At 39.3% G+C, this 26,874-nt stretch overlaps 1 protein-coding gene across 3 annotated transcripts in view; it reads left to right on the top strand.

Moving 5' to 3' along the window:
• The window catches only part of svep1 (sushi, von Willebrand factor type A, EGF and pentraxin domain containing 1), a 101,073-nt gene that overhangs the window by 34,783 nt on the left and 39,416 nt on the right, over positions 1 to 26,874 (top strand). For all 3 annotated transcript variants that reach the window (XM_035947446.2, XM_023268649.3, XM_035947445.2), the window contains 7 exons: positions 12,417 to 12,575; positions 14,325 to 14,504; positions 18,491 to 18,670; positions 20,434 to 20,628; positions 23,570 to 23,688; positions 24,768 to 24,897; positions 26,649 to 26,756. In XM_035947446.2, coding sequence (XP_035803339.2) covers positions 12,417 to 12,575; positions 14,325 to 14,504; positions 18,491 to 18,670; positions 20,434 to 20,628; positions 23,570 to 23,688; positions 24,768 to 24,897; positions 26,649 to 26,756 — 1,071 coding nt within the window. The remainder of the gene's footprint in view (positions 1 to 12,416; positions 12,576 to 14,324; positions 14,505 to 18,490; positions 18,671 to 20,433; positions 20,629 to 23,569; positions 23,689 to 24,767; positions 24,898 to 26,648; positions 26,757 to 26,874) is intronic.

Here is a 26,874-nt window from a genome sequence, read left to right as displayed (position 1 = left end):
ACACTTCTTCTGAGCTGATACTAGAAGAATTGCTCAATGTTTACAGTGTTAGGTCCACAAAAGCCTCTTGATCCCAAGAGGGGACGCGTGGCTGTATTGAGCTTTGGCCCGACCCAGAACATGATGCATGTAGCTCTCTATGGATGGACCGGACGCTCTGTTGTCTGAGACAAGAGGCATTCGCTGCGTCTGTTTTGTAAATATTTGTGGTCTTGATGTGAATGACCGAGAGATTCTGGGAGTGGAAGCCTCGAGGTGGACATAAATTGAACAGAAGAATTAAAATGACAACAGGAGAGTAGGAATTTCTTAAACGTTAAGAAAGACTATAAAAATGTTGAAATGGAAGGGATTTTGCAATCATATCGTGTCTTCTTTCCTTTTACTTGCCTCACCCTGTTGCAGAGGTCTCCAGTGTGCATGAAGAATAGTCAAAATACAAAAAAAAAACCTTCAAAAGATGAATGTTTTTTGTGAACCCTGAGGAATGTGGCTGAACTTGACACCACATCGATTCCCACTGTCTCAGTTCTCGACTGTCTGCACCTCATCTAACCTTGCGATGTCACGTTAGCACAGAAGCTTGCACAGAAGTTTGTACCATGTGTGGATCAACACATATGCACAACCATGTGTTTTTGGTGTCCATTAAAACTTGCCACACTTAAGAATCTGCCACATACCAGGCACCTGAGGGATCACACACACACTACATTACACCAGTGAGCCTCTAAATCTCTGAAATGATTTTAAGCACACTTAAAATATTTGTGCTGTAATGTCCTGGTCAACTGGTTGATTGGTTGATTAATATGCTGTTTTCTGACCAAAGACTTATTGGTTGAACAATCACCAGTGTTGCTTTTATGAGGGGAAAAACACTACATCACACCACTTTTTTTAGAATTTTAAATCTTATAGCATAAAATCAAAAAACAGTAGGCTAACTTGCCCGCAATATATCCCCTAGTAGCTCTTGTGATGAGATCATGAGTTGATATAATTCTGTTTTCAGAAATCATATCAATATGTTTAGGTGCGCAGTGTTCTGCTCCAAGTCTGTTGTTATAATTTCACTGTAAAATAACAAAATTAAAATTATTTAATGTGATGCAGATAGCCACTTTCTATGTTTATTTATGATGCATTTAGGCTCATAAAGGTAACAGGTGGAGTGCACCAAGTTTACTTTAGTTAATCTTCAGATAATATGCAGATTTTTTTCCCCTGCCATCAAATGATTGGCTGAAGCACAGGTATGATTTCAGTTGACCTAGATTTTTTTTGGGTTGACAACAGCTCTACAAAATATTAGGGTATGTTAGACCTGTATTAAGAAGGGAAGTAAACTATTCAGTAACTATGTGACTCTAGCTGCATTAAATCTATTAAAAGTAGTGATCTGGTTCTGTCTGTTTGAGGATTATTGCCAGAATAACTTCATTTGTATTTGTCATAGTACTTCACACTGGCCTTCCATTTGCCCCATTGCTTGTACTTAAATGTTTTCAAAAATGAATTTCTGCCAGAGTAGAGAATTTAGTCAACTCGTCCAACTTGTTACATAAACTTTCTTATAAAGAGTCTCTGTTTCCTTTTACTGTGTAAATCCTAATCCCCACAGTATCACTAACCACAGCAGACTGTCTGCTGCTGTTCAGTTTGTCTGCGTCGGTCCAAATTGTTGTTTCTCACTGCTCTTGTGGTGAAAATGAAAATGCTCACAGTGAATCCTGTCTTAGTTTTGGTCTAGTTATGAGCGGGGGGTAAATTCTTAGGATTTCCTGAGGACAAGAAGAGGAGGGTTTTGGGGCGCTGAAGCTTCACCAGCCTCCCGACTTACCCCACTCCCCATTAGTTGCTTTAACTGATTGGATGGAAGTTTAGGTTTGTGTTTTTCTTTGGTGAGCAGAGGGTGGAACGAAGGAAAGAGGGACGGCAATTCCTTTGTTGTTTGTATGTGCACATTTTTTCTGCCCAATAAGGAGTTATTACAGACATTTGAGGGATTTTCTCCTCGGGCTTTGGCTAAACTACTTGTTTGTTTACAACCTAAGCAATTACCTGAACACTTGTGTTTCTTGTTTTGCTGGATAAACCAAGGTGTAATAAACCAGAGTGATATTTAACTCCTTAGTGTCCATCAGACACATTTGCCATCCATAGTCACAACCCATCTTCTCTGTCACATTACTCTCAAAGTCTTTATTGCAGTGAGGTTCACCTTTCTAACAATGCTTGTTGCTTGTCTGTGACAAAGGGTTTGTGACTAAAATACAATTGAATTTGCATCATGTTTAAACGTAGTTACAACCTGCATACACCTGTGCATCCATCCCTACACCCAATACTGCTTTTTAAATTATTCCTGAACTCATAAGTGCATAGATGTCTTAATGTCTAGATATATGAATATCAATACAGTCATTGCATTTGCCACCTCTCCAAGTAGCCTACTGTATGTGGACACTTCAGTGAATAAAATATTGGCATTTACCTAATTTCCAGGCCAAACAGTATCCCACAATCGTGGTTCTGATATTGACAGATTCCAGACAACCTTTCCTAAACAATTCTGAAAACATATCTCTGCTCTCAGTAAGTATCAGTAGGTATTATTATATACTTTGATAGAAGATATGAAGGGCCTAGACGTAAGACAGTATGTATAGTGACATTACAGTGGCCTAGATAAGAGCTTATAAATAAAGATAGTAAAATGCCGAAAATAAACAAGGGGTCACGGGATTAACAAAGTGAAATACAAAATGAAATAAGGGCGAAAAAGAGGACACAGCAATTTTGCTCACTAAATTGCCTAGAAAGGAATTTTTCTGCTGCTTCATAAAGACCCCAGTGTCTTAGCTGCCCTCAGGTGTTTTTAGTGAGTCTTTCATGTCATTTAGTGTTTGAAGTTTTTGCTTTATTGCAGATTGTATACATGAGTCTTAAAGTACAGTGTAACGTTGAAATCCATATTAGTCCGTCCCTCCATGCCACATGTTTCAGTTCTGTTCCACCCTCTCTGCCCTCATTAAACAACACATATAGGTCTGTAAAAAAGCCTTAATTGATGACTACTGCTGCTGTGTTTGTAGGTCAGGGATGCTATAAAGCAGACATGACTTGTGTTATAAACTGAGGCCACTCTGTGCATGTGTGTGTTAAAAAAAGAGAGAGATGAAGGAGCACAGAGGCAGAGGGGCTATAAAGTGGTCCTAATAGGACCCTCCTCTGCAGGAGAACATGAAAAACAAGGAGCCGTGAAACAGCCAGTGGTGCGAAGCAGAACCTCACTGTGTCATTAACACTCCTCCTCTGTCCATCCATCCCTCCACCTTTCTACCCGTTGCTCCGTCCGTTTCTTTATTTTCCTCCTGCCTTCCACTGCCTGAGTCTCCTCCTTGCCCTGCCCCCCCATCATTAGCACCTCACAGCTACCTCTTTTTCTCCCCGTCTTTCCGAGCCTCTCTCCAGCTACTGCACCGTGTCACCAGGTGCAGCAAATGTAAATTAGTCATTTACTGAGAGGTATTAAGTAGACCACAAACAGCTCTTGTTAAATTGACACAACCATAAGCTTTCACTACTGATGTGGCAGCAGATAGGTATTTGTCACTGTTTATGCCAGCTGTTGGTAAATATTTAATGTTAGAACACTGACATATATCATTCACAAATGTTATTTTCTTCATTAAACTAACTAATTGGTTTCAACAATTGTCAGATCTTTTTGTAAAACTCACTATCGTGATCGCTTGATTTTCATTGCCAGTTCTGTTTATAGACTTGCTACATCTTGATACAAGTCATAACCTAAAACAAGAACACAACAGCAAAAATTATCAGGATTATACGACATCAAGGATTTCATGGTGAAAATGGTGTAATTATTCACTGGTTATTTTCATCAGACATCTATAACTCACACTTCTATGGGATACTATAATGACTCTGGCTTCCTCTACTGCTACAAGCCAGTAGTGTTTCACCAGAAATGAAAAGGGACACATTTTCTGGAGAAAAAAAATCATTGGTTAACATCTCTTCTTCCTTGCCTTTTTGCTCTACAGCTATTTTAACTTCTTTGTCCTTCCATTTGTCCCTCACGCATAATTTAAGCTGAAAAATGTACCCACGGGAATTGAAGAGGAATGACTGTCTCTTTTAGCATCCTAAGTGCTTTTCTCTAGTGTATTTTTCAAGGCCTTTGCCCTTCTTCAAATCCAGCATGTATGTCCCTTTCTGTGACCCTCATCCATCTCTGTGAATGTTTTCATTGACCCTCTTCAGCTCCCACCTACTTCCTTACACTTTATAATGTCTTCACTATGTGTTTGTGTGCAATCTGTTGACTGAAATCTCTCCAGTTGGAGGGAGGCAATGGAGAGGCAAACATGCAATATCAAGCGTCACAGGCTAATGGTGTAAGAAGCCAGCTGCTACCAGCTTTGTGGAAGAGAAGCATTGGTCTCTTTTTGTTTCTTGCTTTGTGGCCCGCCACATAGCTCCTCTTCAGAAAATACAATTTTTCAGTAGAATCCTTGAATTCATATTCATAAACACATGAAATTACTCTTTTTTTCTGTGTGAAATATTTGTGTCTGGAGAAATCACAGAATGGAAATTATTGTTCTGTCTAATCATCCCTGATACGCTTGCCTTATTTCATTTACTTTCTGCTGTTTCTGCACATGAGCACACACACTGATACAAGAAAGTCAGAAACAAACAATCCCTAACATGCCACGTGTTGAATGGGCCTGTGTCCTGTCAGTGAATCTGTTTAGCAGGAACACTCCCTGAACTCCAAACCCCACCAGGGAACGCCAACTTTGAGGCTGTTGTGGGAGCAACTGTGTGTGTGAGCATGTGGTGGTGTTTTTTGCACATGTATGTGCTGCACACTGTGTCTTCATGCTGGTCCAAAAGCTAATCCTTCAAATCAGGTCAGGAAGTGTGAAAGCATTGATAAATTTGGTGGTATGGTGACATTAACAGTTGAAAAGGATATGAAAACAGGCTATCGTCTTTAAACATGTTAGTGTTAACATTCTGAGTGTTATGCTATGTTGTCCCAAGTGTACTGAGATCATACTACGTCCTTCTATCATAACATTTTTCAGCATACTGACATCTGTAATCAGACACACCAAACCAGAGACCAACCTGTATTTGTACAGTTGTTCAGCGGTTTGCCGAGCTCTCCCAGTGATTCCCAGTGTTCCTGGAGTCTGTAATAAGCAAATAGGACAGTCTCCCTGTCCTTGAGAATCCGTAAGAGATATCTAGCAATTGTGGTGAAGTCATTCTCCTTTAGGATTGGGATTGAATAATAAGCATCCAAACAGCGATGGAGCAGCATTCCTCTCCAAAGACCGCCTTGCGTCACATCGTAGAAGTTTCACATTCTTAAGATCAGGGGGTGTTTGGAGGTCTCATCCCCCCCAGATGGAGTCTGTGTAGGTGGACAGCTGTGCAGCAGAGACATCTCAAAGCAGCCCCCTTCTTCACTCTGCAATCCAGCTGGAGAGCAGACCCGACTTCAACGAGACTCTGGTGATGTGATTTAGAGCCTCTTGACATTCCACGACGATGGGATTCCCAAACCTTTCCTGTTTCAGGTGACCCATGTATTGGGGTTGGAAAATTCCTGTGACCTTCACCGTTTCAAACACAGACAGTGCACATCTTACTTTGCGTCTTTGTTTATATGAGGGCAAAATGTACTTCTAAGCAGAGCAGAAACTGAGCCAGGTGACATGTGTCACCTGTGAAATCTGAAACCTGCTGCTGGAATCTTCCTGGTTCATATGAAGTAGCTGAACTTGGAATTTATTAGAGGTCTTTCGGAGTATCTTCCTAATATAAAGTTAGATAAATATGTTTATCTAACTATATATTAGCTCTTTTCTTTGTTTGTATTGTCACTTTGCATTGTTGCCTGGTGATTCTACACTCACATCTGGTAGCTTCTTGGTACAACAAGAACTCACAAGTTCATCTACTTCACTCACTGAAGAGGCCTGAAGCTTGTGAAACTGTCCATCGTGAGAAAGGTAAATTAATTAAACTGTGGTAGGAACAGTTTCGTGCTCTCTGCCACTTGAAGCAACTATACATGATAGAGGCTTCTTAGTAGAAGTGTGGTCTTCAATCACTGTTAATAATTTTGAATGCTTTTAGCTGTTAAGCGATAAAAATATCTTTCTTGGTTTGGATCCTTTACATTCTTCACGTCCTGATATCCCACCATTTTAAGCTCCTTTGGTGGTCCAGATGAATTCAGCATGAGATGCATATACTCTGCTGCTTCAGAGTCAATGTATATACAGACTGTGTTTACCTGAAATGAAATATTCAAACTGGGCACCAGTTCCTTCGTGTGCCTCTCAAGGTCATGCGGGAATGTATGTCTGATTTTGTAGCCTAGACTATACATTTTAATTGTCCATTTCCATTGTCTATTTATGCACCTTAAGTGTGTGTGGGAAGTCTCAGTTAAGAGTGGAAAGTTCCCTTGCATGTGAACATTGTTTTTACTCCGAAAAACCCTGGAATTTAAGGTCTAACTTAACAACATTTCTTGTGTGAGAGGGCCTTTGACCACAAGTGGCCAGGCTTCTGTCCAGATTTGGCAGCCCATTTGCAATATTGTGGGGCTTCCTCTGTCCCCATTGTTTGGCTTTGAAGACGACTGTCAGACAGATCTGGGTCACGACATGACAAATATTGAAGGGTCACTGGAATATTTGTGAGTTTTATTGTCTGCTTTGCACATAATACCCATATTGTTAGCTGCTTGTTGGGTCGGTGACATTTCTTTTTCCCAAATCCAAATGTAGACGCAGTGTAGTAGACATCATATTTTCTGTTTTCATTGTAAATGGACTGAGTCAGTACAGTAGAAAAACCTGTAAAAAGTGTTTTTCTACTAACCTTTTCATAGATCAAAGGAAACCAGATTATTAGATGTTTGCTTTAAGAATATAAACTACTGCACTGGAACTTTTAAAGTTTGTGAAATTCTGATTTAAATCTGTAGCTGTCTGATCAAATTAAAAGTAAACCAGATCTTGAAAAAAGGTTGGATAGTTTTCAGTACTTCAGAGCTATTGGCACATTCCAGTCAGTAACAAAAACTTTTTGTGCTTGTGTACCACGCTGACTTGCACAATTTGTCTGTTTTGAGGTTTCAGGTTGTTTCTCATTGGACTGGACTGGAAATATTAGATTTTTTTAGCTCAGTCTCCCTGTTACGAAACATGAATGACTCATGTTCAGAATATCACAAGGGGGATAGAGCTAAACAAATAATTGATTTTAAATTGAAATCGCAGTTTGAAACAATGTTATAATTGCAATAGGTGGTTATATTAAAGGTTTTATAAATTCATTCCGTCAGCCTCATGTGACAGTCATCCTTTTTGATGGTATCTTATGTATTAACGCTCCATCACATATTTTACATCTGTTACACAGTGAATATTGAACTGAAACTTGACTTGTACAAAAAAAAAGAAGACTATATCGTAAATCAAATCATCATTGCAATATTTGTCTGAAAAATTGCAATTTTCCCCAAATCTCTCAGCCCAAGTAGGAAGCAGTGAGTGTATGAGAACGATATGGAATGCCATGTGTTTTTAAGCATGTGTTTGTGGATTTTGTTGGACGAAGCAGAATGTGTCCCTCTTAGATGAAAACCGCTCTCTTTCTCTGCCTGTTTGTCATTGTGGCTGAGGAGGCAGATGTTCTTGCTCTCCCTCTAGATCTCCTTTCATCGTTTCCGTCCCGGTCTGTTTTTAGGCCTGGCTAATCGAACCCAGTCTCCCCCCCTGAGACACAAGAGATTCTCGTGTGATAGTAACTTTGGCTCCCGGACCGGCCATGTCTGCCAGTTTAAATGACTTAACTTCATATTAGGAGTAAGGACTTTAACAGATGAACTGCACTGTGCTTGGTTTTTGTCATTTTCTTTTCTTTTGGACTTCCTATTTAATCCTAAGAGAATGTATGCTTTATTTTTTTTATGAGCTGCTAGTCTTTGTTTTCAGAGGTGAGGTTTGAACTTAATTCCATGAGTAATGAGGGCTAGTGTCAAACATTAGGAAACATTACAGAAAACTGATGGAACTTGTGCATTTGTTGGGGGCTGTTTTTGCAGTTTAAGACACTTTTTTGTATGAATTTGTACAGCAGCAAAATGATGAATGTAGGGTTAACTAGTGTTTTCTGTACAGACAATATGACCTACAGTTGTAAGATAATTTAATTGCTTTCATGTTACTCTACACAACAAGGAAAATATAGACTTTCACCAGCCATATTCTTTAAAAAGAGGCAGGACAGTCAGGTCAGCTCAGTGACTGAGAGTCATAGCCAGTCACCACTTTCCAGGAATGATCACGGAGCCCTGATTTGCTGGAAAACCAGACATCCATTTTGATAACTGTGTTTATCTCATCTCCTTGTTTTCTCACAAAGATAATTCTTTGGCTTTCTCACAGCTTCCTTTATTAACCCCAAGAGACTGAATGCAACATATGTGTGTACATGTGTGTCTTTAAATGGCCCCCTTATGTCTAAAAGGATTAAAGCAATATTTATTTACAAAAGGGCACAGGATTTAGAAAGCTGGTATTGAACACACCAGCTAACTTTGAATGTCATGTAATTTAACTTCATTATTAGGATAAATCAAATATTGTTCTAACCTTAAATAAACAGCTTGAGATCATAGACTCTCTCTTTCCTTTCCTAAGATCATTACTGGGTACAGTAGTCCTCTTTGACCAGCTGCTGTCCCTTCATATGGTTAGAGCCAGACACAGCAGGACCTTTCTGTTTTATGGTCATCTGGTTGCTGACGGTCCACTTCCTCTCTAAATGAAGGGCGCAGTAGAGCTGACTTTGCAGCCATAGGCAATAAGAAGATTTTTGGCTGTTGTGTATTTCAGATCAGCGCAGGGTCCAAACACAATTAGTTTCAGTATGGGGCCTGTCTTTTGGCTCAAGTCATGGAGCAGTGATACATTTTAAAGGAAATTCACACAGTTTGCTCCATGTTAACTTCCAGCTTTTTCGTTTTATTTTAGATTCATGGCTGCTTGTTGTGTCATAATTTATTCCTTCCTGTTCATCGGTCCTTCCTTCGTCCCGATTCTTGCAGCCAGAAGCCAGGTCTGGTTTTCCTACACTCTGTGTGTGGGTGTGTGTATATGTGTGTGTGTGTGTTGTATATGTGTATGATCATGCATCTGTCTGTGTACATTTCTACCTGCCAGCCCACGTGTGCTGCCAGGAATTGAAATTTTATATTTTTTAGATACAGTATTTCCACTGTTGCGCTCTGGGTGAATTATTATTCACATTAAAAATAACTAGGCTTCCTGTAAACCTTAAATGAAGCTGTAAAACAGATTCCCAAAGATTTGCACAGAGGGGACACTTTGAGCTGTCGTTGGTCTTATGTAAGATGCGTCCTCTGAGTTTAAAAGACACTGAATGGGGAAGTTTCATCAGCTGCTTTTGTTATCAAATGAAAACAGCAGACAGACTGAGACACAAACTGTCTGCACGGCAACAGGTATACCACATGGTTTTTCTGTATGGGTGTGTGTGTGTGTTTGATGTGGGTTACTGGGTGCATTTCAGTGCCAGCAGCCGGTGCCTGCTTTACAGTCGGTTAACATCTTCTGGCTGACCTGCTGCAGCTGAGGGGGAGGGAGGGAGACCAGAGAGCGAGTGTTGGAAGAGGCCAAGCTGGCGTTGACTCAGCAGTGGAAATTCACACCTGGCCTCTGGCTTAGCGGCGAGTAAATGAGTTGTGAGGAATATTAGTACTGTGGATTCTCTGTTGCACCTACAGTACGGCTTATGATTGGAACTGCTTGCTGAATGTTCCTGTTTGAGATGTTGCTAAACTGGAGACCTCTGAACTACTCTCATTGCTGTCATTATAGTTTTGCCCTAAAATAGTAGTGAAGCTTGTAATTATTTTAATAATTAATTTGCAGTCTTGCTGCAAACACAGAAGTTTTTTGAATCCCATCAGATATCCCATGTGGATACTTTTACATTTTTTTTATTAAAAGCATTTAAACGATGTGTGTGGGTGTGGAATGGAGAGAGTTTATGATTTTCTCATTTTAAGCACATGGCACCACATTAAACTGTCCGAAACTCCCTTCTCTCTGAAGCCTGTTTTGATTTGGAAATGGCTGTCGTCAATATTGCGGGTTTGTTTTTCCAATTAATGCGAACAGCTTTTGAAATGGCTGTCGTCAATATTGCGGGTTTGTTTTTCCAATTAATGCGAAGAGCTTTTGGATTTGCTTGAATAGACTGTGATGCTGTAACAGCCAGGACTGAAATGACAACTGCTATATATTAGCAGATTAGCTTTATTTGATACTTATGTGACATGATTCTAATTGTATCAGTATTATATATGGAACTACAGTGTCTGACTGCTGTCACAACCAGAGATCAGCTTGTGACAGCAGCCTTATTTGAGCTAGGTCACACACATTAAGAGAATTTCATGTTATGTATGTGTGGAAACTGTAAATTATAGTATAATGAGAGAAATAGATTATGTTTACAATGTAGGTGAAATGTCAATAATACCTTCACATTTGTTATCAAAAGTGTTTCATTAAAGAACTCATAATATGCACATTTACAGGTTTAGAATTTTAATTTTAGGGATCTACTTGAATATGTTTACATGCATTTTTCTCATGCTCTACATTGCTGCCGCACCTCTTCCCATCCTCTGTCTGAAATGCTTTGTTTTAGCTCCATTTTAGCTCCTCTGTCTTTAAGATCCTCATCCTAAGTAGAGTAGTCTGCTCTGATTGGTTACTTACCGTAACCCCAGATCTATGAGTATAATCAGAAAGCAAAAATGGCAGTTGAGAGGATGCTGCTCATTCTTTTTTTGTGGCCTTGCCAAACTAGCTGCCAAACAGGCATTATGCAGATGTGTTACATGGCGATGTAAACAAGTAACTAAAGAGAAGCCTGTACTCCTAATAGCAAATTTTGAGCAATTAATGAGCAGTGTTTTTTTGTGGGACAGAGTAACTCCCTTTGGCATGGACTTGTAAGTTTAGCACATAGCAACATAGTACACTGAAGGAAGAGGTATGGGTACTTGAACTGTAGTTTACAAACATTTGGTAACCAAGCATTTCTCCAGTAATTCCTGGGAGTGTTTTCTGAACTGAGAATGAGGATGTGATGGTAAAACAGCTGACGTGAAACATGTATATTTGTAGTCATCAAAGATATTCTGGCTGTAATGTGTTTGAAAAGCTTCCTTCACAGTGGTTTGGATACACTGTAACAAAAACAGGACATAAGAAAATTGAGTTCGGGGAGCAACTGATAAAGCATTTTTCCCGGCAAAGCACACTAATAATCACAGTGAATTATGGGAATTTCCAGCACAATAAATAGCTTGTGTGAAACTACCCGTATAACAGCTGATAAGGGCTGTTGTCCCTGTTTCAGATAGTCATAATCTGATTTGTGGAGATAATTAAAAGTATTTAATCTGAATACATCAGAGACTTGTGAGATCATTGGATATCTTTGAATCAGATGCAAATTACATAACAGTGAATTACATCTTTCATCAGATGATCTGTAAGTTATGAACAATTCCATGTGAAGGTAACCTTTAAGCTTTGATAAGACCCATATGATGGATTCAGTCATTCATTTTCACTCCTCTGCAAGTGATGCACTGCAACTGTTTTTTAGAAGTTGATTGATGGTGAATGAAGGAAAGCTGGAGGACCTTCATTTGACCCTCTGCTTCTTCATCTTTACAACATGTCCTCTGATCTAACTGAAGTGATCCTAATAGGAAACATACTCTATCCTGTCTGTGCGCATGCAGGTGATCAAAAGAGTTTTTATAATGTAGCCCATGTGCGCTTATTTGCAAAACGTAGCTGGTTTTAGATGCTCATAAACCTTTCTTTAATTGTTGCATTTCTTTGTAATGAAAATGGTCCATGGCGCTCATTGCTATGAAACAGTTTTGCCTGCTTGGAATAATTAAGATGCTGAACTTGTCTTTTTTACCTAGCCAGTGAGATCATTTTGTCATATTTGCCACATTTTCCGCCTCTACATGTCCAGACATGAATATAATCAAAGTCTCCTCATAAATCTGCAAAGTTGTTTTTCAGTTTCAGTCACGAAGCTTTTAGCTGTCTTGCAGTAGTGAGACAGTTTTTCATTTCAGCTAAATTTATATTTTATATGTGTCCATCTTCCAATTTTTCCAACCAGCTGTCTTTTTGTATCTCTTTTTTGTGCAGAATGTTTCATGTTTGTACTGAGAAAATGTGGGATTGGTTTCTAACTGCGGTATCCCTCTTGTTCTCTCTTTTTCACAGCCTGTCCACCAGGCACCTATAAACCAGAAGGAACACCAGGAGGTCTGAGCACCTGCCTGTCATGTCCCGACTCCCAGCACACCTCACAGCCTGGTAGCACCTCCGTGGACGACTGTGTCTGCAAGCCGGGCTACCAGCCAGTTGGCATGACCTGCCAGGGTGAGAGGAACTGATCTGTTAACCACACTATCAAATATATTTGATTTAGACCAAAGCTTTAACTTCCAGAAACTTGTGTTTGCTTTTTCAGAAAGTTTCTGTTGCAGAGGATATTTGTTTTACTTTTCTGGCTTTAAGAATGATGGGTTTGAACACAGCGGTGAGCATGAGCAGTATTGATTCATAGTTGAAACATTACGGAAAAATCACCACATAAACAGTCTCAAAACACACCTTCACTCTAACAAGCGGTCTTCAAGGATTGTGGCTTGAAAAACAAAAGACTGCTTTGAACCAATCTAAAAAAAGGACAAACAACACCGTGCTATTTTGGTCCTGTTATTGCTGACATACATTATACTTATTCTGAATGTTTTACTCAATCTGTGTACGTGGAGCAGTACGGCAGGGTTTTACTGCCACTCCAGATTACAAAAACAGACCAGTTTCACCTCATAATGTGAAAGATTTTTTGCAATAACGAGATGTTTTTAATGTTGTGAGAAGATATATTCACACTGTTTATATTGTAGTAACGTGTACAACAGCTTGTTATAACATTAATCTTTTTATGACTTGATACTGATCATTTTAGCTTCTTTCTTTTTCTTTCATAACACAGATTACAACAGTTTATTGGTTCTTTAATGACACCTTTTAAGTAACCGCAGCATAGTTTGAGTGCAAGCTTCATTAATGGAAAGAAGACATGTTTATTCTGCCTGAAATTAATGCCATAGCTATCACACAATTAGATAACAGATTCAAACCCCACACGAGGTTTTGTCCAAAAACTGCATGATGGACTATGGAGCAGAAGACAAATTTTCTTTGAATGACTAATTTAGTGTAACTTACTTTACTTATCTACAATGTAGTCAGTAAAGCAAACAGAAAAACAGTGACTCTTCAGCCACAGCTTACCGATGAATAATATCGGTTCTTTATCTCATTCTGTGCACTACAATATGGTTAGTCGAAACAAACGGTGCTTTAGCTGTGTAGTCATCCATTTGGAGCTCTCATTTTCAGGCCTTATGATGGGAAAATCTATGTGAAGGGTTTTAATACATGTATAAACATGTTTTGTAAAGTAATAAACATGGTAGAGTTTGTAGGCAATAAGGACACTGGGTAAGAGCGGTGGAAATCGTAAGGTTGTAAATGTAGTGATAAATCGATGGATAAGCTGCAACACAGGCAGATGATTCCATAAAAGTGTAAGATTCAAGCATCCAGTGTCATGAATCTGCTTCCAGTAATTTCATTGGCCCTCCCATTCCTTGAAGAATGAGCCAGTGATTTCCACACAGCAGTTCATCTGAAAACAATGACGTCCATTAATCATCAGTTTCATACAGCATGTTGTACTTTCTCTTCCTGTCTCTGTGTCGATTGGGGATTAAAGTTTGACAACCTGTAATTTTCTGCTTTCATGCTTTCTAATTCTTTTTTTGTCAGGAAGATTAACTTTCCATTGTGTCCTAGAGGCAGATTTTCCTTCCAGGAGGCTTTCTCAGTATGTGTTTCACAGCATGTCAGTTTGTTTATGAGTTATATTTTAACATTTCAGTATTTTTCTCTTCTCTTCTCTTCTCTTCTCTTCTCTTCTCTTCTCTTCTCTTCTCTTCTCTTCTCTTCTCTTCTCTTCTCTTCTCTTCTCTTCTCTTCTCTTCTCTTCTCTTCTCTTCTCTTCTCTTCTCTTCTCTTCTCTTCTCTAATGTCCTCCCTCCTCTCCTGCCCTCTCAGTGGTGTACTGTCCAGCATTGTCTCCCCCAGAAAATGGCTTTTTCATCCAGAATGTATGCAACAACCACTTCGATGCAGCCTGCGGCGTGCGATGCCAGCCAGGTTTTGACCCTCAGGGATCCAGCATTAGACTGTGCCAGGCTGACGGCACCTGGTCAGGTACACCAGCCAGCTGCAAAGGTGAGGAGGAAGCCTCATGTCTGATGTTAAAATGAAAATTATGACTGTTGGATACATTACTTTAAGCTGCCTTGAAACCTTTTCCCTATTGAAAAATAATTTTAGAGCTCTGTCTTGAGTGCAGCCCCACCAAAATGGTGTTGTTTCTCTACATAGCAACTATTAAAACAGTGAATTTACTGGTTACACAATGGTGCACTGACACTACCTCTGATTTGTTGATAGTCTTGCACAGCCAATCCTCAGTGCCAGTGCTGGAGAATGGTCTCCTTGCACCATTATCATTCTGCTGTACGGGAAAATAAAGACCCTGGCTTATTTGTATTTTAAACCCATCCCAATGCCAGAAATTTGTTTAATGGAGCATTTGCAGAGCCAATCCAAATGTTATTAAAATGAGTATTTTACCAAAAGAACCAAGCAGGTCTGGCTTATTGCACGATCAGTATGTAGGTTGCTACTTGGAAGTTGTTGTTTCTCAGAGTGAAGGGGGTTTTCAAAACACAGCAGATAAGCGGAAGGGGAGTAGAAAGCTGCCTCAAATGAACAGTGGAAATGGGAGGCTTATATTTGAAGTCTGCATCCGGTGAGTCAGACTAATTTGTTGCTAACAGGGGCCTATATTTGTGAAAAAGTGATAATGACCATTCCAGTTTTCTACAGTTTAGATATTCAGCTGACAAGGGCATAAGACTGAGAAAATCATCAAATGTTCATATTTGAGAAACTGGAACCTTAGAATTTTTGTATTCTTTCCTTTGAAATAAGACTAAAGTGACAAATCAGTTGCCATTAGTTGATTTCCCGACCATTTACTAATCAAATATTTAACTAAGCCAGCTTAAATTATTGACTAATATAAGAAATCAATGAAGTTTATACCAAGCACGATGAGAGTTCTAGTCTTTAAAATAAAGATGGTGAAGGAACGGAAGTCTTTTAATGGCTACAATCACCTCCAGATTCTCTCCACTGTCACCTCCTAGCATATTTCAGTTGTTGAGTTTATTTAAAAAACTGAGCTGTAAACAATGAAGCTAAATTACATCCGTTGGGGAAGTAATTGCAGAAATCTGAAAGGCTGCTAAGAGCTGATGAGTGCAAAGAATTTTCTAGCTTATTGATCATCTTAATATCAGTCAGCCTCTGGATTATTCAGCTCCTTGAGGTAATGGGTGGTTGTGTCACTGATTATATTGCTTACTCTGCAAAAAAGGGTAGCCCAAATAGAAGATATAAACACTAAATTTGAGAGGAAAATCACTTAAAACTAGTGAAATTATCTGTCCATGCAGCAAGTAAATTTTTCTTGATAAAAAATCTTGAGATAAGATTTTTAAATCTAGAAATAAGGTCCAAAAAGATTAAAATGAGCTGAAAATGCTGATTTTCATACTTGAAATCAAACTTGATATTGCCCAATTATAAGTGTAAAATACTAAATATAAGCAAATAATTTTTTTTCTTATTTCTAGCAAATCAGGGTTTAAAAACAGGAAAAACATGACTAATTGAAGGAAATATTACTCAATACTAGTGCAGTATAATTACACTGTGCCTTGATAGAAGTTGGTTTATCTTGAAATAAACCTAAATCCATATTAAAACTAAACCCAAAAACTTAAAACTTATTTTTTCATTGACCTTTTGTTGGCTTTATTTGATAGACAGGAAAGCAGGGAGAAGAATGGGGGGATAACATGCAGTAAAGGGCCATGAGCTGGAAACAAACCCAGGTCACTGCATTCGTGGGTCACCTGCTCAACCAGTTGAGCTATCTGGACGCCCATTAACCAAAAAACTTAAAACCAGACTATACAGATATATAAAGATTACACAACCTGACTGACTACTGAGATCACAACCATGACTGCATGTATGATCAGCATCAATACATGCACAGAATTAGCACTGCCAATAACATTTATTTGTATTGCTCTCTCAAATATTGCTTTCTACATACAGTGCTAGCAAAGACTACTTGTTGCTTCTCAAAATATAAAGAATTGCTTGAAGCATTTCAAAATAAACATGAAATATGTATCACATAATAAAGATCTTTTAGCCTATGAAGTTGCAGTACCTAATCCTGCCCAGGCCACTGAGTTGAGAGATGCTGAAAAGCTCACTGATCAAACATTGTGTCAAAAAGTATAACCTTGATGATGTCATTGCACTTAAAAACTGAAATGAATAACCAAGAGGAAGATGTGGTAAGGTGATATGTGCTCTGTTACTGTCTGTGCTGTAATAATGAATTGATACAGCATGTGATGTTACTCTTTAGTACAGCTTTGTAAATAAATGTGTTGATGTTGGTGCAACATCAGTGTTTGTAATAATTCTAATAATGTCACCAAAGTCCAAGTGTAAATTTTTACAGCTAAAATGGTCTGAAAAGATAAACTGTGGCATCAAACAGAGTCTCTGACAGTAATTTATCTTATTAAGACTGTAAAACAAATAATTTTAGGATTTACAAGCTAAGTAAGAAATAAAAGACGAATAATCTTAAAAGAAGATCTTACAAATTCTGCTCTTGCATAGTAAATTATTCTCAAAACAAGATCAAAAAGACTTTTTGGCTTGACATAAGATTATAAGTCTTGGTTAGACAGTTAATTTTTGCAGTGTACAGGGTGAATATAAGAAAGTTACTATTTTTCATCCCAGCTATTACATTCAAACATTCATGCTTGTGTCTTCATTCAATTCTTTATTTAACTACAGGACATTCATCAAAGCCTTTCAAGCCTGCCGCCCCTGCTCTGATGTCTGCAAACCTTCATGAACATTTATGTAGCCCTAAATCAACTTATCAGGATAAAGAATATGACTTGATCTGTTTTACTGAATTCGCTGAGAGTCCCCTAAAAATTGAGCCAATGGGAGTCAGTGTGACAGCATGTAGAGATTACTAGCCATAGATTGAGATCATATGTGTTTAGACTGAACGAGGAATCAACTTTTACTGCGAGACTACTGCTTTTTGCCACTCCAGATGTCGAGAGGAAGAAAGTTAGGGCGGATTCAATTAAAGGCAGAGTTCAAGGAGGATATAAGAAGAGGAACAGCAGAAGGTTGTACGGAAGGAAGTGTGAGGGAGTTCAAAAAGCCTAACGGGAAGAAGGAAAGGAAGAGGAAGCTGAAGAGGTCAAAAGATTAATGAGGAAAATAGCAGTTTTAACAGAAAGGAAGCAACAGTGTGACTCATAGAAATACCAAGACACTGAATATTCAAGGGTGTGTGTGGAAGATTTATAGTATGTGGCTTTGGGTATATATTTTCTAAGTGTGTGTGCATATGTCTGCTTGTATGTGTTACAGTTAGTCTAGTCTTTGCCACATACTGCAGGACCTCCCTGCTAGTTAAGCCCTGAGGGAGGGGGTCTCCTCTGAACCGCCTGTCTATCTAAGGGTGGTGATGAGAAATAACACACTACACACCCTTTTCTAGACCTCAGCATAACTCAGAACAGACACACACCAGGATTTTTACTTTCATTTCATAGGGGACTTTCACGGTTTGGGTTAAATGATAGGCCCCCAGTTAGAGCAAAAGATGATATAGTGCTGTACATTCCTTGCAGTTTATTGCTGCTTTTTCCTCCTCTTGTGATTTATATAGGGGACCTGTGTTTATCAGTTACATTCATTTACAGCATTGAGGACTATATTAATAACTAAATAATTTATATTTGTTTAAGTCATCTTGGAGAAGCACGTACAGTCTATTTGCAATGATTGTCACCTTGTTAATGGCCACATAAACTTTTAAAACATTTTAAAAAGTAGTAGGTTTTTCCTCTCTGTTGCACTTTCTGAAATATTCAAAAGTGCTTGCAGCAAATGAAACCTTACACACTAAATGGGGGCGAAAAAATAAACTGCAACAACACAAGACATGGATCCAGTTAAATGTAACAATAAATATGCTGGTTTTTGCTGGTTTGGATTCCCATGTTTATTTTCTTCTCACTTTCCAGTACGCTCCTGTCTGCCGCTCTCTCGACCTCAGCATGGCTTCCTGAGGTGCAGCGACGGCGGCGCCTCCTACAGGGCGGAGTGTCAGGTGGGCTGCGATCGAGGTTACAGATTGGAGGGAGACTCCAGACTCACCTGTCAAGCAAGCTCCCAGTGGAGTGGACCGCAACCTCGGTGTGTGGGTAAGCCTCAACTCCGCTGCCAAGCACCATCTAACACTGGAAAATACACTAGAAAAAACAGAAAGATGGAGAAATTCTGGTTAACACTGGTATAAAGTGCTCTTTCAGTTAGGCTTTTATTTTAAATTGAACATTTTTTGTGACTTCAGTGACATTTTTTGACCTCATATCTAAAAGCAAAATCTAAAAATTCTAAAAAGATATACGAAAACATTGAAAAAGATGTTTTTCATTAAGGTTTACAAAAAAAAATTCTAATTAATCAATGCACACTCTTGTCTTAGCTGTTCATATTTTTTTAGACATAACATGCTGTGTAATTTGTTATTTTGCGATAGTTTTTTCAGGTGATATATGTCTTGCTTTTGGCAATACACTTATTAATAGCAAATTATTAAGTCACATCTTCATTCAAAATTTTGTGGTTCCTTCTCACCTGTGGAGTTATATTACATATTACTTGGATTTAACTGTAAACTCATATGATTTGTTTTGTATCAGCCTGCTGAAACTTGTCTGGCTGAGAAACAAAAGATGAAAGATAATTTATCAAATGAGTGACCCTGAAATAACACATGATCCGGGTATTTCTATGTAAAACCATGTGGTTTTACACACATATGTAAACACACATGAAAACATATACTCACACATGCATACTGGTAAAACACATGGTGTGTGTTTGCACAGAGACCCACTACATCATCCAGTGAAAGATACATCTGCTTTCTCATAGCAAAGTCACCACATATACACAACACATGCACACAAAATTACCCACACACTTCAGAACTGATAGTTAAGTTAAAATAGTTGCACACACTCATGGCTGCCACAGAGAGCACTCAGGTCAGGCACACAAACACACAAAAAAGGGACAGTGTGAGAGTGTTTAGCCGCAAACCTCCGGCCTCACCGCTCCGGCCTGCTCTGACTCACTTCCAACCAACCAGCTAGCTGCACTATTTAAAACTCCCCAGCATTTTGCTTCCGGAAAACTCTCTCTCTGTTTATCAATAACTACCATCTCTGCTGAGCTGCAGCTTGTTTGTTTGACCAACTCAGCCTTTCCCCACAGACTGTCGTTACTTCTTTAACACAGCTAAGAGGGTCTTGTGGGCGGCTGTTGTAGCTGAGTGGTTTGTTTTAGTGTTTGTTTGCACTGTGGTGAAAGAGGATCCCCTCGGCAGCCCCGAGAGGATGCTGAGATATTTTTTCATCTGATTGAAATCTCCCATGTTGAATATCCTTGTGAGTGAGTTTTCCCTTTATAGCTTCTACAACCAGAGCCAATGAAACATGAGTTAAGGAAGGAGAGGCTGAAAATGAGAATGATCTATCCATCACAAAGTAAAAGCTGCACTAGCTGGGTGCCTGTAAAAGTGCATAAAAAGATTCCAGTGTGTGAGTCCTGTGGTCAGTGCTTTCTTGGGTTGATTTCCAACCTAATGTTTTTGTTTTTGTGCCAGTTTTGGATACACAGTCACCGAGAATAGCTTTATTGTTGGCATTGGTAGTGGAGTCAGCTCAAAGTAAGATTTTATCATGCAGAAAACACACTTATGATCCTCCAAGCCTTTTTTCAGTTCATACTTGATCTAATTTACTAAAATGGAAAACTTTTCAACTATTTTTGATAATGAACAAAAGCCAAATAAAGGCATAGGATGGGAGGCACATTTATCTACAAATTATTTTTTGGTAATAAATAAACTTTGTCTCACATCAGATTAATCTCTGTGTCTGGCATTCTGTCTTCCCAGAGGTGCGTTGTCCCCCCATCGTGACCCAAAAGAACATCCTGCTGTCGCCCCCTGCCTGTGGGAAGAGGGCAGTGTCGCCGGGCTTCGTTTGCCTGCTCAGCTGTCGTCAAGGTTACAGTCTCCAGGGGAACAGGAAGGCGGTGTGCCTGGGCTCTGGGAACTGGACCGCTAACATCCATAAAGCTGTCTGTACAGGTAAACGCACTGTATGTGTTTCTGTCTGAAGAGAAAATTGATCTTTTCTGTACTGCAGTACTGAGGTCAGAGGTCGTGGCTGTAGGAGCTGTAAATTAGCTTTAGGGTTGTTACAAGAACATGAATTATACTGAGGGCAAGTCACTATGGGGAGGTGGAGGTTGGATGATGGAGATTTGGTTAGAATGGGATATTTTTTCCATCTATTAGTTTGATGATGAACTTTGAGTAAGATATATACGTTTTGGGAAATACATGCATTCACAAGCTTTTCAAGAGTCAGAACGCTCTTATATCTGTAACCTGAGTATGAAGCAAGAGCTATGAAATGATAAGTATTGCATAAAGACCAAAAACAGCTTGTTGTGCTCTATCCAGAATTCTGAAATACAGCAAGTAACACCCCAAAAGCCCAGCGATTTGCTTTTTTTTTTTTTTTTTTTTTTTTAAATAAATAATTTAATTAATAAAGTAGAAATTTGATCGGTAGTTACGTCCGCCTTATTCAGCTGTAAGTGCCTTGCTAACCAGACTTCAACCCTAAAGTAAGTAGTTTGCAAGTTATGTATATTTAACTGGGTCTACAGTAATTTTAATGGGCTACAATGAATGTCACTTGTAACATATAGGCTTATTTGCAGGGCAGAAAGAGGGGTTTTGTTAAAAACACTGAAAAAGATACAGAATATGTGGTGAAAGAGGAAGATATAAAAAGAAAACAGCGGGACACTTGGAGTGAGAATTTTTCCATTCTCCCTTCCCCGTCTCTGTGTTTCCCTCTGCTTTGTGAATGGTGAAAAAGGTGCTAGCCCCTTTTTGAAGCAGACCTTGGGTCGCTAACTCAAACCATACCATGTCCGAGCTCTGGTGTCCCTCCCTTCGAGTCCAACTGGCCTCTGGAGATCATTATAATGGACTGCAGTGCTCCAGATGCCTTGCAGGTGAAACAGGTGGTGCAGAGCAGCTTCGCCTGCCTCCCCCCTGAATGTCCTCAGTCCCCTCATTTCCTCATGGAGAAAGTTTGCTAATGAAGGAACTGCTGTCGTTAAGGAGAGGAAGAGGTGCTATAAAGATGAAAACGAATGGAGAGGTAAGGCAGACAGGATGTGAGACGGGAGGATGACTCATCTGTAGGTGTTGTACAATGGTATAGCAGAGAGAAGATGAGTTTTTCTGATCCAGTCAGGCATAAATGAGCTGAGGAAGAAGGGAAAAAAGGGATATTAAAAAGAAAATGTAGATGAGCTAGAAAGAATAATGAGGAGCTGCAAATGGGCGGCACACAAAGAGCAGATGAAGAAAGAGAAAGTTGTTACAAAGATGAGGGTGCTCTTCGAAAGCTTCTGGCCTTTCTCGACTCCCACTTAATTTTGATGACACCCTGAGTGAAATATGCTTGCTTGTTATAAAGATGAATGAAGCCAAATGGAGTTAAGTGTGTTCATGTTTAGCGGAGATGGATGCCTAAGTGGATGGGTCATCAGGTCCAGATGGGAGCAGCTCTCTTACACAACACAACAGGCATGACCACTGCCGATCGATGGGAGACTCAACACTTGGAGTCTTAACTTGTTTACTGCAGGCTTGAACTGAGCTGACCTGAGCTGTGCTGGCTTTGCAATATTCCAACATGCTGTTTTAAGAATGAGACAAAGGAAGAAAATGTTTCATCCAATTTTCTAATAGCTGGATTGTTGAAGTTTTTGCTTAATATTAAAAGGGCTTTGCTGTTTCCTGCTGGAACAAATGGAGTTTCTCAAGGGCAAGTCAATTATAATCATAGTGAGAACATTCAAAATTCACTTCGCTGCAGTTAAGGGTTGCTTGTAAAAGACATAACAGATATGACTGTGTTATGAGGTTTTTGGTAATTCTAATATATTCTAATAAACATGTTGGTATTGAACCTGGCAAGTAGTAGGAGTGAGCTTGGAATAGAGTTGCTGCTCCTTCGTGTTGAAAGCAAGTTGTTCATGTACCTCGTTCGGATGCTTCCAGGGAGCATTGCTGTGGAGGTGTACGGGAACATCTTACTGGGAGGTCACTGGGATTAACTGATTATTGGCCAACTATTGGATTTGATATTTTGTATTTTTTGGACTACTAGTATAATTTTTATTTTTATTCTTTTTGCGGATTCTAAATAAAATAATAGATAGATAGATAGATAGATAGATAGATAGATACACAGACAGACAGACAGACAGACAGACAGACAGACAGACAGACAGACAGACAGACAGACAGACAGACAGACAGTCAGTCAGTCAGTCAGTCAGTCAGTCAGTCAGTCAGTCAGTCAGTCAGTCAGTCAGTCAGTCAGTCAGTCAGTCTCCTTGATTACTAGCAAACTGCATTGGTATCAGACCTGAAAAAAAAATCCCCTATTGATCAACCACTAGAGGAGACCCCAGAACTTGCTTGGAGGGATTACATATCTCATCTGGCCTTAAGGATTTCCCAGAAATAACTGTAAAATGTTGCTAAGGAGAGCAACATCTGGAAAGACCTCTTCAGCCTGCTTCCATTGCACCCTCAGAGGAAAATGGATGGATGAATGAATATACCTACTGTTGTTATATACGTTTGGTTTTCCCTGTATAGCTGTCTTCAAAGGTAGCCACAGATTGATTACTTAAAACAAGAGCACTGTTTGACAGTCTCAAACTTTCTTGACTTAATTTGCTTTTTTAACCAAGAAAGGTGTTTGTGTTCTAATGCCTCACAGACTTTATCTGCCTCATAAAATGGATGTTTTTGCTCATTTCACTGTGAGGTATTTGGGGAAACTAAAAGGAAATCTGTACTGCTACCATGTAACCAATAAATGATTCGGACTGAAGTGTAGAAACTGTAGGGGGCGATGTGGTGAACATCTGCAGTATTTGGATTTAATGTAAACTGATTCAATCTGATCTTTTTTTTCTCTGTGTGCCTTTAGATGCTGAGCCACCATGGCTCCAGTGCCCAACAGATATTGTTGCAGAGACGGATGAGCGACGCGGCACCGCCAACATCAGCTGGGACGTCCCAGCAGCCACTGACAACTCTAAAGAAGAGGTTAGATATTTAAGAAAAGCTGCTGTTTCTGACTTATCAGAAACTGGAGTTTTTGCTGGATAAATAACGTGTCAGATATGTATGTTGTTAAATTTTATGTAAATAATCGATCAATAACTAATCTTCTCAGAAATAAAATATTTCTTCAGAAATATAAAAGAACAATAATAATATAAAATTTTTCATCAGAAATGACTTGAGAGTCTATGCCAGTGGTTTTGAACTGGTTTACTGTGAATATTTACTCACAAGCACATACTACTCTGTCTGTCTAATATACATGCCGTATGACATACTTTTTTATACTGTGGGATTAACTGTGCAAGTTATAATTTTTATATAATTAGCTGTTAGGGAACTGTGTTCTGCTTGCAAGTAAGTTTCTAATTAATTATTCTACAAGAAATTAGTGCTGCGTTTCCATAAAGTATTTTTATGCACATTTTCAAGTATCAATTTCGGAGAAGTATGTGGAAACTGCAAAAACTTTCCTACTTTTCCAAAAAAGTTTTAGAGTTAAAGAGTCAGTATGCTTCGTGGGAGATGGAAACACCTTTTCTGAATAAGTTCTGACTATCCTCTAGCGAACATTTGCCTCACACGACTGATCAGATGTTTCCACTTCTTTTGTTGTTTTCATCTCTGGACAGCAAGAAACATGGTCGATACCAGCTGACATGAAAGAATAATTACGACTTTCCTGACTGAAAACAGTTTCTGAAGACTTCTTTCCATTTTTCTCTTGTAGATGGCCAGAGTTTGTTCCTAATTCATCTTTGAGGTTTTATTGGCAAACACCTGCCAACTGCAGTTATGACTTTTTCTACTATGCTTATTGAAACCACGTGTAACATTGCATATACCACCACCACCATTAAACGCGTATATTATTTTTTTGGTGACATTTGAAAAGGTTGCTTTAAATTCACCTTGTGTTATATAGAAGCACAGCTACTGTAGTCACGAAACTAAATAAAGAAGTAGCAATACTTTGTAGATGTAAGTCCAGCTTGCTCTTTGCATGAAGTCCAGTTTTGACTCTCTTCTTCTTCACATTTTACTTCCTCTCCCTCCTCCAGGTGGTGGTGCAGGTGAAACCGGTCTACAGTCCTCCCCAGCTGTTACCCATCGGAAAGGAAGCCATTACCTACATTGCGACCGACCGCTCTGGGAACCAGGCCAACTGCTCCTTTACTGTCACTGTCATCGGTGAGCTCATCCTTCTGGGGACTGCATCAAAGCAAACAATAGATGCTGCATGTGGCCTATGGCGCGTCTCCAATGGCACATTTCCGACTGGGAGAGGTCTTACCGAGATTTTTTGTTGTTTTTGGATGATGGTTTCTGTCCTTTTCAGGATAAAATAAATTACCATTTAATTAAAATGTACAATGAAATGGATGTAAAGACTGAAACATTTGCAGGATGAATATTTGAGACTTTGCAGCTGGTCTGTTGTAATATCCGCCCAGTGACTGTGTCCCTGGGTCAAAGAGTGAATGAGCTGAAAGCAGCATAAATACTACACTAATTACCGAATACTTTAAAAGATGCTATAATCACATGAACATTTTACACATGGTGTCTTTAAAGAGCTGAAGTCGTGAATAAATCTTATCTGATACTAGACAACAACTGAACTACAGTGCAGACACATTTATACCGTTCAGGGTTGATGAAACGGTTTCATAGGACATAAAGCATATAACACAAGCAATTTTTACATAACAGAAATCACTGATAATGAGTAACATGTATCTGGTCCATAAAGTGGCATTAGCCCAGAGAACCAACACTGTGATATTGAACGAAGATATCTGAGTGATCAAACTTTTCACAAAACTGTAAACTGCAATATAACATCACAGATTTAAATTTTTGAAAAGGGAAAGTAGAGAAAATGGTTCTAATCAAATAAACTTTTTGTTAAATTTAGAAAAATTCTCCTCCTGCTAATTCTCTATAGTGTGTATTTACTTGAAAAAAATCTGATGTTTGTGGCTCGGCCCGATCCACACTAATCCAGTGTGTTCTTTGCATGTTTATGCTTGTGCACAAAAGCGATAGGGAAGGAAATAAATATACTAACTAGCTAAATATCAACAATCTTTCCGCAGAATCATAGACTCCACTTTTATCTGCAACTTTAGGCTAAGTTGAAACTTATCAGATTCGATTTACCTGTCAAAGCAAGAACATGTGTATTAATTCACAGTGTGAATGTGGAAAAAGAGTTCATAATTTTTGCAATATGCTGACAAACTTTCATGGGGCAGAGTGGAGACTGTGGCCATCTGTGAGGTCCAAACTTGCAGCGTCTCAGTTACAGGACAGCCTCTTTATCCATCAGTGCAGACTCTACCACCAGTTCTTTTTTCACACAGTCTGCCTGTGCTGTGCTGCAGCTTTTTCCTGCATTTCAGGATAAAATGTGAATTTAATTGACACACTCACCACTAAGGAAGTCCCTTTGCCCCAGCAGGTGCCAAACACTCTTGCTGCAGGGAGTGAAAAACAGGGGTGTCCCGTGTCAGTCGCTCAATAATCACTGCAGTCGGGGGGAAAAACCTCAAGCATGGTAGCCGTGAACATTTCCATATGTTATTATGGAGGTGGAACGCTGTGGTTTTTTTTATTAGAGACATGTGTTTAACTAGTGCCCTCTGACATTCTTTACTGCTGCATCCAAAAAGTCACATCACAGTATAGCATTCTGCTCCCAACTGTGTTTTTCTAATATTATTATAGTCTGTTCCAGTCTTTTCTAGTGATTGTGTGTTTGCTAGAACTGTCCCGTGCTTTATTACCAAAACATGATTGAGTTTGCAGTCTGATATCTTTGGCTGCTGGTGACTGTTGAATGACTGCTGTTCATAATCGTAAATATGCTGTTTTGATAGTTTTTTCTGTGTCTGGTCAACAGGAAATACATCTGTTAACCACCTTATATCTCTTTCTAGATACGGAGCCCCCATTCATTGACAGGTGCAGGTCGCCGCCGACAGTCCAGGCCACGAACACGGAGACGCCAGTCGTTTGGGAGGTGCCACAGTTTTCCGACAACTCAGGTATGTCTGGGGGCTGTCTCCATAGATGGTTTATTCTTTTGCAACTCTGTTCCACTCTGCTCCACCCTCTGTCTCCACCGATGATGGTTAAACAGGATCTTTTCCGATGGGTGATTGG

The sequence above is a fragment of the Amphiprion ocellaris genome, chromosome 23 (genome assembly GCF_022539595.1).
Source record: "Amphiprion ocellaris isolate individual 3 ecotype Okinawa chromosome 23, ASM2253959v1, whole genome shotgun sequence".
NCBI lineage: Eukaryota > Metazoa > Chordata > Actinopteri > Pomacentridae > Amphiprion > Amphiprion ocellaris.
This window is presented reverse-complemented; position numbering and strand designations above follow the sequence as displayed.